Source organism: Macaca fascicularis, chromosome 16 (assembly GCF_037993035.2).
Source record: "Macaca fascicularis isolate 582-1 chromosome 16, T2T-MFA8v1.1".
NCBI lineage: Eukaryota > Metazoa > Chordata > Mammalia > Primates > Cercopithecidae > Macaca > Macaca fascicularis.
Genome location: NC_088390.1, coordinates 38426106 through 38441449, shown reverse-complemented (window position 1 = coordinate 38441449; position 15344 = coordinate 38426106). Strand labels below are relative to the sequence as shown.

General features: G+C 50.2%; 1 protein-coding gene across 21 annotated transcripts in view; it reads right to left on the bottom strand.

Annotated features, from left to right (window-relative positions):
• The window catches only part of ADAP2 (ArfGAP with dual PH domains 2), a 53148-nt gene extending 38733 nt beyond the window's left edge, over positions 1-14415 (bottom strand). For 12 of the 21 annotated variants that reach the window (XR_006693085.3, XM_065531211.2, XM_065531213.2 and 9 more), the window contains exons 1-5: positions 14250-14415; positions 13290-13420; positions 8997-9088; positions 3945-4024; positions 1598-1710 (exon numbers count right to left, since the gene is read on the bottom strand). Coding sequence is in view for 19 of the 21 variants with exons in the window: in XM_065531211.2 (XP_065387283.1) it covers positions 1598-1710; positions 3945-4024; positions 8997-9088; positions 13290-13420; positions 14250-14343 (510 nt within the window). In the remaining 2 variants the exon portion in view is untranslated. Of the gene's footprint in view, positions 1-1597; positions 1711-3944; positions 4025-8996; positions 9124-13289; positions 13425-14249 lie in introns of those variants that run through there. The other 9 variants (XR_012425505.1, XM_074018978.1, XM_074018980.1 and 6 more) reach the window with 2 other exon arrangements.
• Positions 14416-15344: the final 929 nt, after the last annotated feature.

Below are 15344 nucleotides of genomic sequence, written 5' to 3'. Positions count from 1 at the left end.
ACTCCAGCCTGGCCAACAGAGGAAGACCCTGTCTCTAAAAAAATAAATAAAATAAAATAATAAAATAAAATAAAATGAAAAAAACCAGATTAGGCAAATCCATAGAGACAGAAAGCAGGTTGTTGGTTGCCTAGGGCTAGTGGTGGGGTGAGGCATGGGATTACAGCTAAGGGATAAGGGGTTTAAAGTTTTTAACTGAATTGTGGTGATAGTTGTACTACTCTGTGAATATACTAAAAGTCAATTGACTGCATACTTTAAATGGGTGAATTATATGGTATGTGAATTATATCTCAATAAACTGTTACCAAAAGAAATCCCGTCTTGCTGTGACCTACAAGGCCCTCCACCATGTGACTTCATCTCCCTCCACCCTTTTCCTTGCTCACTCTGCACAAGTTACTCTGCCCTCCTTGATGCCCTATACCCAACAAACACACTTCTAGCTCAGGGCTGGGGCTGCAGCTTATGGTTAGGTAGTTTGTGCACTGTGTAAAAAGCTCCTAGCTGGCTGGTCACTGCAAACCAGGCTTCTGATTTTTGAGACTGGGCCCCAGGGGCTGCACCCTCTTACAGGGATCATCTTTCTCAAATCGGTGCAAAGGTGTAGGTGTTTGACCATACCCGTGCTCAGGGCTTCTGCACACACTGTTGCTCCCACTTCTACTCCTCTCCCACATAGCCATGTCACTCAATGCTCACATTTGTTCAGTTATCTGTTCAAATGTCACCAGAGAGGCCTTCCGTGATCACTCTGCCGCAGCACTCCCTAACTCCCTGACACACTCTCATTGTTCTCTATCTTCTCACTCTCTGCTTTTTTACCTTTTTTTTTTTTTCTTTTTGAGACAGGGTGTCACTCTGTCACCCAAGCTAGAGTACAGTGGCACAGCCTCAGCTCAATGCAGCTCGACTTCCCATGCTCAAGCAATTCTCCCACCTCAGACTCCCTAGTAGCTGGGACTACAGGCATGCGCCACCATGCAAAAGGGCATGTGCTTGACCCAGCTAATGTTTGTATTTTTTGTAGAGATGGGGTTTCACCATGTTGCCCAGGCTGATCTCAAACTCCTGAACTCAAGCAATCCCCCTGCCTCAACCTCTTCCTAAAGTGCTGGGATTACAGGTATGAGCTACTGTGCGCAGCCGCTTCTATTTTACTTTATAAAACTATTGCCTCCTGGTATATTATATATTGACGTGTTGATTGTGGAGTTCTTTCCTTTCACTAGACTGAAAGCTCCCTGCGAATGAGAGTTTTGTTTAGTTCCCTGCTGTATCCTCAGTGCCTAGAATAATGTCTAGCACACAGTAGATACTCAATAAATGTTTCTTAAGTGAATGAATAAATGAAGCAAAACCAAGTGGTCATCAAAGGCTTAAACATGGACCTGTCTAAGCCGATTCTAGGTGGACAGAAATTGTGATTTTTAGTGGGCTGGTTTACTGTATAACCAAGGAAAAGTAGCCAAATGTTGTGCCTAACTCTCAGGGGCTGAGATTATCTACAAGAAAAGGCACTACTGATTAGAATGTAGACCTTAGTTGAGTGAGAGTGCTCAGGAAGGCACCTGCTCTCGTTGGTCTGGCATCTTACCCCTTCTTTTGTGTAGTACTTCAGGAGGCCTTCTCTTGCCAGAAGTACAAACCTCCTTCTCAGAAACTGTGAGTTGTCCCTTCCTCGCTTCCACAGGAATCCTTCTCGGTTACCTTAAGCAGCAAGGATGACAAAGAGTGAACACATGTGACCTTAAGATGCACAAGCAGCTCAGGAATCTCTGAGGTTCTCAAGGGTGGAATGAGCCTTCCATCTGCTGCCAAAATATCTCCACTCAAACTTCCCTATTTCAGCTGCAGTACACGAGGATCCCATCTGGGGCCAATTTTGTGATGTTCTTCTCACTTCAGGGGCACTTCCCACTGCCTAAAACCTTCCTTCCTTGACCTTCTGTGTATCAGGCTGTCTCATAAGAAGACCCTTAAGAAGGCAAAGTCCTGAGATACTGGACTGATTCTGAAAGACACCTAAATACATAATCAATACATATGGTCCTGCCCAACTTCTTGTTGACATCAACCTAATGAGACTTTAGAAATAAGGCCGGGCAGTGGCTCACGTCTGTAATCCCAGCACTTTGGGAGGCCGAGGCGGGCGGATCACGAAGTCAGGAGTTCAAGACCAGCCTGACCAACATGGTGAAACCCCGTCTCTACTAAAAATACAAAATTTAGCTGGGGATGGTGGCACATGCCTGTAATCCCAGCTACTCAGGAGACTGAGGCAGGAGAATCACTTGAACCTGGGAGGGGGAGATTGCAGTGAGCCAAGATTGTGCCACTGTACTCCAGTCTGGGTGCCAGAGTGAGACTCCATCTCGGGGGGAAAAAAAAAGAGAAAAGAAAGAAACAGTGAGTGCCCTCCAGGCATCTGCTGGTTTGAAGAATAATTTATGGGCTGGGTGCAATGGCTCACGCCTGTAATCTTGACACTTTGGGAGGCCAAGGCAGACAGATCATTTGAGGTTGGAGTTCGAGATCAGCCTGGCCAACATGGCAAAACCCTGTCTCTCCTAAAAATATAAAAATTAGCCAGGTGTGGTGGTGCATGCCTGTAATCCCAGCTACTCGGGAGACTGAGGCACGAGAATCACTTGAACCTGGGATGTGGAAGTTGCAGTGAGCCGAGATCATGCCACTGCACTCCAGCCTGGGTAACAGAGTGAGACTCTGACTCGATAAATAAATACATAATAAATAGAATCATTTGTGGTCCTGGTAGCCAGGAGAGCTGAGCACTGCCTTTGGCCCTCTAAGAATGGTTTTGTATACTTTACTGTCTGGGTCAGAGTCAGCTTGGACTCAGGACAGGAGGGGTGAAACTGCCACAGATCCAGGGCCACAGAAGAGGTTGTACCCTGCACAATGGTCGAAAGGGAGGCTGAATTTAAGCCCATGCTCCTCACCAAGCCTTGAGCTGCACATGGAACAAAGTTCACCAGGAGCAGGGACATCTTTTCCTAATTGGTTTATCCAGTGGAGGAGTCTTCCTGCAATTTATATTAAGAGTCTGACGCTGGGCGCGGTGGCTCACACCTGTAATCCCAGAACTTTGGGAGGCTGAGGTGGGCAGATCATGAGGTCAGGAGTTCAAGACCAGCCTGGCCAACATGGTGAAACCCCGTCTCTACTAAAAATACAAAAACTAGCCAAGCATGATGCTGTAATCCCAGCTACTCAGGAGGTTGAGGCAGGAGAATCGCTTGAATCCGGGAGGCAGAGGCTGCAGTGAGCTGAGATCATGCCACTGCACTCCACCCTGGGCAACAAGAGCATGACTCCATCTCAAAAAAAAAAAAAAAAAAGAAAGAAAGAAAAGAAAAAGAGTCTGGCTGGGCACAGTGGCTCACGCCTGTGAGCACTTTGGGAGCACTTTGGGAGGCCAAAGTGGGAGGATCACTTGAGTTCAGGAGTTCAAGACCAGCTTAGGCAACATGGTGAAACCCCATCTCTACCAAAAAAAAAATACCCACAATAATTTGCCAGGTATGGTGGCATGTGCCTGTAGACCCAGCTAGTTGGGAGGCTGAGATGGGAGGATCATGTGAGCCTGGGAGACTGAAGCTGCAGTGAGCTGTGATTGTGCCACTGCACTCCAAGCTGGACAACAGAGTAAGACCCTGTCTCAAAAAAAAAAAAGAGTCTGTACACACTTGTGACCCTGCAAAGACCTGAGACAAATATGCTTCTCTGCTACTCAGAGCATAAAGCCCCATGAGCTGATGTGTTGTTATTTCAAAGTCAGAAGAACCCACACTTTGGCCTCTGTGGCCAGAGTGAGAACAGCAGGCATCTCTTGGATGGATCCTGCTCCTAATATTGAGGCACTTTGTCTTTCTAGAGCTCATTAAAACATAGATTTCAAAAGATGATGGAAATAACTTTACCTGGGAGTGAGATGGTTTCCCCGTCAGCCATAAATTCCCGTCTCTCATACTTAGCTCGAATCCATTGTTCCTTTAAGACCCTAAAAAGAGAGAGCCTGTGGTCAGCTGCGTTTGATGCATTCTCTTTTTTTTTTTTTTTTTTTGAGACAGGGTCTCACTCTGTTGCCCAGGCTGGAGTGCAGTGGTGTGATCATGGCTCACTGTAGCCTAGACCTCCTAGGCCCAGGCGATCCTCCCACCTCAGCCTCTTAAGTAGCTGGGAACACAAGCATGCACCACCACACCCGGCTAATTTTTAAATTTTTGTAGAGATGGGGGTCTCCCTATATTGCCTAAGCTGGTCTTGTACTCCAGGGCTCAAGCGATCCTCCTGCCTCAGCCTCCCAAAGTGCTGGGATTACCATCATGCCTGGACTGATGCATTATTTTCCAAGACCTTGCAGTTGAGGGTGGGTACATCACAGCAGTGCCGCACTGCCTGCTCCAGCTACCTAGGATTCCTCAGTCTCCGTACTATTAATATTCGGGGTTGGAGAATTCCTTGTTGTGCTGTCCTGTGGGTTGCCCCATGCTCCATAGAATGTTTAGCAGCATGTCTGGCCTCCACCCGTTGGATGCCAGTAGAACCCCTCCCCAGCTGTGGTACCCAAAAATGTCTTCAGGCATTGCCAAATGTCCTCTGGGGGAATTATTTCTCCCAGTGGGCTATTTGAGAACCACTGAGCTGTTCCAACCCCAGTGTCAGCTCTCTAGGTCAATGAAACAGATACTGGCTCCCCTGGACCATCGACACCACCTGCTCCCGCTGCGTGTTCATGAGCTTCGGCAGGAGAGTCCAGGAGCCTCTTCCTGTGCCTGCCCATGAAGTCTGGGCAGGCTACACTGGACAGAGCAGTCATCTTAGGATCTGACCACCTGCGACCTGGTCTCACTCTATCATTTATCCACCATGTGACCATAAGCAAGTTACCCAACTCCTCTGAATTTGGGGAATGGGCCACTATTGTTATACTCACTTAGCCCTCCGGGTTGTTGAGAGGTTTAAATGTATATAAAGGGCCTAGCACCTACTCAGCACATAGTAGGTGTTTAATGTGACCTCAATCAGAAATTGTCATCCACGAGTCCTGCAGAAAAATCATGCAGCCGAGAGTGGAGTTATGTTCATTGTTTGGTTCCCACTCACTTTTTCCAGGGAAATGTTCCAAGGTGTATATGACCTTACCCCATAACCACAAGAATGACTAGAGCTGGGCATCTGGCCCAACCTGGTAGGTCAGAGCTCTTTGCTGCTCTGGGCTGTGTGGACCGACAGGGTCAAAAGTGAAGGAGACACTGATGGAGCTTTCTCCAGAGCCACGCTGGAAGGTATAGCCTGGCACCTGCTTGTGGCCTTGCTGCCAGCTGTGTGAAGGAAGCCTGGCTGAGAGAAGGAGGGAAGAGAGCCAGAGACAGCGTGAGAGACCTGAAGGTGTTTGAGCTCCTGGCTCGGTCCTTCCTGAGGCCAGCTCCACCACTGTCCTTCTGGTAGTCTCATCCCCAGAACCCATAAAATCATCTTTTTCTTATGCTGGTTTAAATTGGGTTTCTGGCCAGGTGCAGTGGCTCACACTTGTAATCCCAGCACTTTGGGAGGCCAAGGCAGGCAGATCACTTGAGGTCAGGAGTTCAAGACCAGCCTGGCCAACATAGTGAAACCCCGGCTCTACCAAAAATATAAAAATTAGCTGGGCATGGTGGCACGTGCCTGTAATCCCAGCTACTTGGGAAGCTGACACAGGACAATCGCTTGAACCCACAAGGCAGAGGTTGCAGTAAGCTGAGACTGTGCTACTGCACTCCAGCCTGGGTGAAAGAGCAAGACTTTGTCTCAAAAATAAATAAATACATAAATAAATAAAGTTTCTGATACTTATAATCAAGAGTCCAGGCTGGGCATGGTAACTCATGCCTGTAATCCCAGCACTTTGGGAGGCCAAGGCAGGCAGATGGCTTGAGCTCAGCTCAGGAGTTTGAGACCAGCCTGGGCAACATGATGAAACCTCATCTCTACAAAAATAAAAACAAACAAAAATACAAAAATTAACCGGGCGTGGTGGCATGCACCTGTAGTCCTGGCTACTTGGGTGGTTGAGGTGGGAGGAGCACTTGAGCCGAGGAGGTCGGGGCTGCAGTGAGCCATGATTGTGCCACTGAACTCCAGCCTGGGCAACAGAGTGAAACCTTATCTCTATATAGGAAGAAAGAAAGAAAGAGAGAAAGAGAAAGAAAGCGAGAGAGTCCTTCCTAGTGCACAGCCCACATATCATTGAGGAGAATCACCTGGCCCACCATGAGGGTGGAAACCTGGACACCAGATCAGAGCTGAGAGAAGGAATGGAGACCAAGGGCCACCCATCTTGGTCCTGGAGGTGGCCATTAGTACTCAGATAAAAAGGGTTAAAGTGCAGGGCTGCTGCTGGAGTCATGGCGAGTAATGTCTGTGTAGTGCCGGCAGGAAGCCTAGCACAGAGCAGGTGTTTACTGAGCGGTTGGAGCAAAGGGCAGAGTGGCAGCAGCGAGCCAAGATGAGACAGGCCCTCTCAAGTTGAGCCAGCACACCCCAAAACTGGCCATGGACAGGTAGCATTCTGAAGCAGACACGGTGAAATGGATTCAAACCAGTGTGTCGGGTGGCATGTGAAAGGTTCTGTGTAAGTTATCTCATGTAATCTCTACAACTATGCTATGATGCAGGCATCATTGTCTACATTTCAGAGATGAGGATGTCGACAATCAGAGAGATTTGCTGACTTGCCCACGTCCTCACAGCTAGGTCACAGTAGAGCTGGGAAACAAAACTGAGGTCTTCCAGGTAGAAAGCTGTTCTTCTCCAGCCACTCCAGAGTACGTTACTAGCTCTTAATTGTCTAAGCACTGAGAAATTACAAGACCACTAGGTATGGCTATATAGTCTGTGTGCTGCCCAAAAGCACCTTGCTGAGGCTCGGCAGCTGAAATGCAGCTGCTTTCTGTTTGCCAGACATACCCCCTATGAGGCTGGGTCAGCCTAAAGGGATTCCTTCTCCCCATTTACACAAGGCACTGTCTAGCAGCCCTGGTGGCGAGTCTAAGTCCCTGGGAAGGAGTCTCAGGCTCAGGCAGTCAGATCTGCAGAGGTCCAGGGCGACTAGGTACCAGTACCACACTAACCCTCACCTCCAGGGGACCTGAACCCTCTTGCTGCTTCAAAGTGCCCCTCTTATATTGAATTCTCCCAATGCCATGACACAGTCACCCAGGCCCTGGTGTCAGACAGGCTAGACCAGTTCTGCCTCCACAAACCTCAGGTTTTTTCATCTATAGCATAAGGATAATAGCAGTACTTGTAGGGTTGTTGAGAGAATTAAACAAACACATGCACATAAGCATTTTGCACAGGACCTAGTACTTAAGCAAAGCTCAATAATATTAGTAGCTTTTTTTTCTTTTGAGACAAAGTCTTACTCTGTTGCCCAAGCTAGAGGGCAGTGGAGTGATCTCTGCTCACTGCAACCTCCATCTCCCGAATTCAAGCGATTCTCCTGCCTTAGCCTCCCGAGTAGCTAGGACTATAGGCACACACCACCATGCCCAGTTAATTTTTTTATTTTTAGTAGAGACGGGGTTTCACTATGTTGGCCAGGCTGGTCTTGAACTCCTGGCCTCAAGCGATCCGCCCGCCTTGGCCTCCCAAAGTGCTGGGATTACAGGCGTGAGCCACCACACCTGGCCTTTTTTTTTTTTTTTTCCTGAGACAGAGTCTTGTTCTGTTGCCCAGGCTGGAGTGCAGTGGAGCGATCTTGGCTCAATGCACCCTCTGCCCCCGGGTTCAAACAATTCTCGTGCCTTAGCCTCCCAAGTAGCTGGGACTACAGGCATGAGCCACTGCATCCAGCCAGTAGCTACTTTTTTTTTTTTTTTTTTTAATGCTAGGTCTCACTCTGTCACTCATACTAGAGGGCAGTGACACATGTGATCCTAGCTCACTGCAATCTGGGCTCAAGCAATCCCCCTACCTCAGTCTTCTTAGTAGCTCAGACTATAGGCACGTGCCACTATGCCCCGGCTAAGTTTATTTTATTTTATTTTTTGTAGAGACAGGGTCTTGTTATGTTGCTCAGGCTGGCATTGAACTCCTGTCTTCAAGCGATCCTCCCACCTCAGCCTCCCAAAGTGCTAGGATTACAGGCACTGGCCATTGTGCATGGCTATTATTCTTATTTTTTGGTTATTATTTAGGGATCTGCAGCTCAGGCAAGTTGTTCAGAGCCAACCCGAGCTGAGGTGGTAGAGCCCTGGACATATTTCTCACCTTTTTTTTTTTTTTTTTTTTTTTGAGACGGGGTCTCGCTGTGTTGCCCAGACTGGAGTGCAGTGGTGCTATCTTGGCTCACTGCAAGCTCTGCCTCCTGGGTTCACACTATTCTCCTGCCTCAGCCTCCCAGTAGCTGGGACTATGGGCGCCTGCCACCACACCCAGCTAAAATTTTTTTGTATTTTTAGTAGAGACAGGGTTTCACCGTGTTAGCCAGGATGGTCTCTATCCCCTGACCTTGTGATCTGCCCGCCTCGGCCTCCCAAAGTGCTGGGATTACAGGCTTGAGCCACCGTGCCTGACCAGCCCTAGACATATTTCTCTAAAGAAAGTAGCTGAAACACACTTGGTCTAGTAAGATATTAGTGTTTATCCCCTCTACCAAGTTAGCCACCATCTGTAAGCTATAAGAATGTCACCGGCAGAGATCATAGAGAAAAATCATAGAGATCATAGAGAAAAATCCTCCATTTAAGAGCTGTGGAAACTGAGACCCAGAGAAAGGAAGAGACACGCCCAAGCAATAGAGGCAGAAAGAGGCTTATATCAGTCTTCCTATGTGCTCTTTGTGATGGTATCCAGTGCTTTCCTGCATCTACCTGCGCACCAGGCCCATAGAAGAGACCACCACAGATGAAGACATCAAAGATGGAGAGGGGGAGGAGGTGGAACCAGGACAGCCCCCTCACCCAGTCCCTAAGGAATCACCCACTCACAGGCAGTCGTTGGCCTGGGGGATATAGTAGAAAGCTGGGACTCTGGCTTCGAACTTGGCCTTCACACGGAGGTTCCCATTGTGGGTCATAAACTGCAAGACAACAGCAACTTGAGGTAATATTAGACCTTGAAAAAACGTGAAATGAAACTATGAGGCTGCTGACTTAGGCTGAGTCAGAAGAAACTGCCTCCAAGAAGGAGATGTCCCACTGGGCTTGGTCATCCATACTGCCGGGAAGCCCCAGCCTGTAACAATCACGGGCAGATATAACCATGCCTCATATGGGCAGGACTCCACAGTGCTCACACATCAGCTCACTGGGTCCTCTCAGCCGTTTTCATATCACTGTACCCATTTTACAGATGAGTCAACTGAGGCTCAGACAGGTTCGGTTACTTGTTCAAGGAAACACAGCTATAAGTGGAGAACTGGGATTTGAACCCAGACCTGACTCCAAAGCTCACATTCTTCCTATCATGCCTTCCACAGATGGCTAGGACCCATAGCAGCCCTGAAAGTCTACAGGAGATAAATGTACCTGGAGGATGGAAGAAGTGGGTGCTGGGTTCACGGAGTGCATAGGTCAGGATGATTAGTAGGGCCCTTTGGCACCCAAGAGACCCAGAGGCTGATGCACCAAAAGTGACCCTGGCAGCAGTGGCATAGCTAGTATGAGGGCAGAAGTGGGAAGAAACACCAGGTGTTTAATTCACATGGCTTGGGCATCTCCTTTGCAGGAGAGGAGCATTGCTCCTCTTTTCCTCTGCAGGGGCTGCTAGGCTGTATCGCCAGCTTTGGATCCCAACAGAGCAGGATTCAAATCCTGACTGCCATTTATTTGATAAGTGACCCTGAGAGTCTCACCTGTAAAAATGAAGAAAATGGCCAGGTAGAGTGGCTCACACCTGTAATCCCAGCACTGTGGGAGGCCAAGGCTGGGGATCACTTGAGGTCAGCAGTTTGAGACTAGCCTGACCAACATGGTGAAACCTTGTCTCTACTAAAAAATTACAAAAATTAGCCAAGACACAGAAGGGTGAGGCAGGATACTTGCTTGAACCTGGGAGGCAGAGGTTGCAATGAGCCAAAACTGTGGCACTGCCCTCAAGCCTAGGCATGTCGCTGCCCTCAAGCCGAGATTCTGTCTCAAATAAATAAATAAATTAGCCAGGTGTGGTGGTGCACACCTGTAATCCTAGCTATTTGGGAGGCTGAGGCACAAGAATTGCTTGAACCTGGGAGGAGGAGGTTGCAGTGAGCCAAGATCACACCACTGCACTCCAACCTGGGCAACAGAGTGAGTAAGACTCCATCTCAAAAAAAAAAAAAGAAAAAAAGAAAAAAGAAAGAAAGAGAGAAAGAAAGAAAGAAAGAAAGAAAGAAAGAAAGAAAGAAAGAAAGAAAGAAAGAGAGAAAGAGAGAAAGAGAGAAAGAAAGAAAGAAAAAGAAAGAAAGAAAGAAAGAAAGAAAGAAAGAAAGAAAGAAAGAAAGAGAAAGAGAAGAAGAAGGAGGAGGAGGAGGAGGAGGAAGAAGAAGAAAATATAACAGGGAGTTGGGTGCTGTGGCTCACACCTGTAATCCCAGCACTTTGGGAGGCTGAGGCAGGTCGATCACCTCAGGTCAGGAGTTCGAGACCAGCCTGGTCAACATGGTGAAACCCTATCTCTACTAAAAATACAAAAAATTAGCTGGGCATGGTGGCAGGCGCCTGTAATCCCAGGTACTCAGGAGGCTGAGGCAGGAGAATCGCTTGAACCAAGGAGGTGGAGATTGCAGTGAGCTGAGATTGAGCCACGCACTGCACTCCAGCCTGGGTGACAGAGTGAGACGCCATCTCAAAAAACAAAACAAAACAAAACAAAACAAAATGCTGAGCGCGGTGGCTCACGCCTGTAATCCCAGCACTTTGGGAGGCCAAAGCAGGCGGATCACCTAAGGTCATGAGTTTGAGACCAGCCTGACCAACAGGGTGAAACCCTGTCTCTAGTAAAAATTCTACGAAAAATACAAAATTAGCCAAGCGTGGTGGTGCATGCCTATAATCCTAGCTACTCGGGAGACTGAGGCACAACAATCACTTGAACCCCAGAGGCAGAGGTTGCAGTGAGCCAAGATCGCACCATTGCACTCCAGCCTGGGCAACAAGAGTGAAATTCCGTCTCGAAAAAAAAAAAAAGAAAGAAAGAAAAAAGAAAATATAACATGGGAGTTATAAGGTGCAAATAAAATCCTTCAGGTTTATGTGCTGGTTTACTGGTTTCCAGCCTTTCTCCCACACTAGAATGTAAGCTCTGTATGGCCAGGGACCTTATCTTGTTCATTGTTCTCTCCTAAGACCCAGTACATAGTAAGGTCACACTAAAGCCTCCAGTCCAGTGCTGTCTAGCACAGTACCTGGCACAGAGTGGGCACTCAGTAAACGTCAGCCTGCTTCCCCAATAGTCCTGGAAACCCTCAGCCAGCCCGCACAGTGCAAAACTGCCTGCTCTCTGGAGGTTTTCTGACCAAAATGGAATTCCCATGCAGGGTGAGGGTATCTTCCACCCCCAGAGGGCAGAAGAGCAAAGTGGTCCTCTTTCTGCCTAGGGGGAAAGGAGGAGGACTTTAGACCACAAATCAGGTTATTTCCCTTCCCCCAGTGCAAGACTTCACTAATCATAACTTTTTTGTTTGTTTGTTTGTTTTGAGGCAGGGTCTCACTCTCACCCAGGCTGGAGTGCAGTGGTGCGATCCTGGCTCATTGCAGCCACACCCTTATAGGCTCAGGTGATGTTCCCACCCCAGCCTCCCAAGTATCTGGGATGACAGGCACATGCCACCACACCCAGCTAGTTTTTATATTTTTTGTAAAGACAAGGTTTCACCATGTTGCCCAGGCTGCCCTTGAACTTCTGGGCTCAAGCGATCAACCAGCCTCAGCCTCCAAAATGCTGGGATTATAGGTGTGAGCCACCACACTCGTCCAACAGCAACTGTTAACTGACTACTTTTTTTTTTTTTTTTTTTTTTTTTGAGACGGAGTCTCGCTCTGTCACCCAGGCTGGAGTGCTGTGGCCGGATCTCAGCTCACTGCAAGCTCCGCCTCCCGGGTTCCCGCCATTCTCCTGCCTCAGCCTCCTGAGTAGCTGGGACTACAGGCGCCCGCCACCTCACCCGGCTAGTTTTTTTGTATTTTTTAGTAGAGACGGGGTTTCACCGTGTTAGCCAGGATGGTCTCGATCTCCTGACCTCGTGATCCGCCCGTCTCGGCCTCCCAAAGTGCTGGGATTACAGGCTTGAGCCACGGCGCCCGGCCGACTGACTACTTTTTTTGTGTCTGGACTGAGGTTACAATCATCTTCACAGCAGTGTTGTGAAATTGGTGGTGGTGGCCAGGCGCAGTGGCTCATGCCTGTAATCCCAGCACTTTGGGAGGCCGAGGTGGGTGGATTACCCAAGGTCAGGAGTTCGAGACCAGCCTGACCAACATGGCAAAACCCCCATCTCTACTAAAAATTAATACAAAAATTAGCTGGGCGTGGTGGTGGGTGCCTGTAATCCCAGCTACTCAGGGGGCTGAGGCAGGAGAATTGCTTGAACCCCAGAGGCAGAGGTTGCATTGAGCCGAGATTGCGCCATTGCACTCCAGCCTGGGCGACAAGAGCAAAACTCCGTCTCAAAAAAAAAAAAAAAAAGGAAGAAAGAAAAAAAAGAGAAATGGTGGTATCCCTTGAATACAGATGTGGAAACTGAGGGTCCACAGCTAGGTCTAAGTGCCTAGCTCAGGGCCTCCCAGTTTATAGGTAAGCAAATGATGGCCAGGAGCAGTGGCTCAGGCCTGTAATCCTTGCACTTTCGGAGGCCGGGGTGGTGGATCACCTGAGGTCAGGAGTTCCAGACCAGCATGACCAACATGGTGAAACCTCGTCTCTACTAAATACAAAAAAATTAGCCGGGCGTGGTGGCACGCGCCTGTAATCCCAGCTGCTTGAGAAGCTGAGGCAGGAGAATTACTTGAACCCGGGAGGCGGCAGTTGCAGGCAGCCAAGATTGCTCCACTGCACTCCAGCCTGGACAACACAGCAAAACTCCGTCTCAAAAAAAAAAAGAAAAAAAAAGTCAGCACATGATGGAGCCAGAATTTGAACTCAGGGCCTCTGTCTAAGCTGCCATCATATAGGCTGTGTTTCCTCTGGCTAGATTTGCCCCTCTCTGGGTCTCAGTTTCCCCCTCTGTAGAACGGGAGCCCCCTGCCCATTGGCTCCACTCCAGCTCCGCAGTTCCACGGCTCTCCACGGGCATGCCTTTCTACCTCCACAATACTGTCGTCCCAGAAGTCAAGACGCACGGATTTAACTCTGCTGATGTCAGGGAAGTTACGGTGGACACCGCAGCAGTTGAGACAGATGAAGATCCCCAGCTTGTAAGAGGCCCAGTCGGGATCTGCAGGGGGAGAGGTAGGAGAGGAGCTGAGCAGAAAGCGCGGCGAAGAAACCAGGGCTGGGCTTGGGGCGCTGGGGCAGGCGGGTGCCCCTTCTCCCACCTAAGGCGAACTAAGCGGCCAGCCTGACACTTTCTGGTTAGACCACCGGCCGCTGCGCGGCGACCGGGGTGAAGATCCTGGAAGCAGTCCAGGGTGCGGGGAGAGAGTCTGAGGTGGCGCGACGTGGAAGTGACGGGACTCAGAGGGAACCGAGAGGAGGGCGCTGGGGGCACACCGCGGGACTCGGCGCGGAGCTGCAGGTTGGGAAGCTGAGTCAGGGGGCCCTCGGCGTCAGCGGGGTGGGGCGCTGGGGAGTCCTTCGGGGGGCGTCCGGGAGCGGGCAGGGGGTACAGGACGATAGGGGGCCTGGGCCCGACCTCTAGCTCTAGCTGGGATGTCTGAGTCTGAGGGCTGGGGGCGCGCCTGGAAGCGCAGACACGGAGAGCCCGGACCCAGGTGGTCGGGTGCCTGGCCAGGGAAGAGAGCGGGACCAGCAGGGCTCCCGGCTGCCGGCTGTCGTGTCGGGGTCCAAGCACGTGGGAAGATCCGCGTCTGGTCCCGCAAGGGGAGCGGAGCCTGGGCTCGGAGGGGCCGGGGCCGGGTGCGGAGAAGGCCCTCGGGGCTCGGGTGAGAGGTTCACGATGTGGGTGGGAGGGGTCCGGGCCCGCAGGTCCCACGTCTGGGTCCAGCGGGGGCCGAGGGCGGGACCCGGTAGTGCGGAGGGGAGGAGTCGGGTGGGCCAGGGGTCCGGCCGGGGGTCTCGCGCTGCCCGCGCTGCCGCGCCCTTACCTGCCGCCCCGCAGTCGGCGCAGTACGCGTTGCCTGTGTCCGGCGCCCGCAGCAGCTCCAGCAGCCGCTTCTTGTTGGGCTCGCGGTCGCCCATGGCCGGCCCGGCGGGCTCAGCGGGGCTCAGCCCATGGCCCGTGCGCTCGGCCCGGCAGGTGGAGAGGGACCCGGTCGCAGCGCCTCAGCCAGGTCCGGGAGGCCGCCAGCTCCGCCCCGCCCCGCCCCGCCCCGTCAGGACTGTCCGCCCCTCCCTCGGCGGGTCCAGTCCGGCCCCGAGCTCCGCCGACGCGCGGGGAGGGACAGGAGCACGCAACTTGGAGTCTAACACACTGGCCCGAGATCAAACCGTGGCTTGTCACTTGGTAGCTGCGAGACTGTGCACAACCTATTCAACCTCTCTGGGTCTCAGTTTCCACGTCTAGGAAAGAGGAACAAGGGCATATGTCTGCATCTCAGCGCTTCTTGGAAACCAGAATCTAACTTCTGTTAAAACGTTCTGTTAATGTAAGATCTTACATCTATTTGGAGACGTATTTATATGCAAATGCAACCTCCTCAGGAAGCCCTCTGTGATACCCAGCCTGGAGTAATCTCTCTAGCCTCTGGGCCTCCAAGAATACTGTTGTAGTATCTGTCAATTTCTTTTGGCTCTGAGCACTTTCTATCTACCTTGCATCACGGTTATTTATATACTTGTGTTAATTCCACTCTCTGAACCCAGACACATACACATGCCTACACCAGGGAGTTTGACGTCCGCAGTTTTATGTCTGTATTCCATATAGCTCCTATAAATGATACCTGCACATTTTTAGAAGTCCAACTAATAGTCGCATGATTTTGTTCACCAAAAAAGTGTGGTTTCACCAAGGTGGACACAGCCAGGCACTTTAACCTGTGAAGTTCCATCACGGTGAGGCTAAGGCAGGGTATAGGTGGTCTTAAATTCCAGCATTTCATTAATCCTCTTTCCCTCTCCCCCATCTTTGTTAATCCTTGACATCATCTTCAGTGACTCATGGGCCTCCTGGTGAAATACATACTGCACATACTTGCCATCTCCTCTGTAGGTTAATACCTGTCTATCATAGGCATATG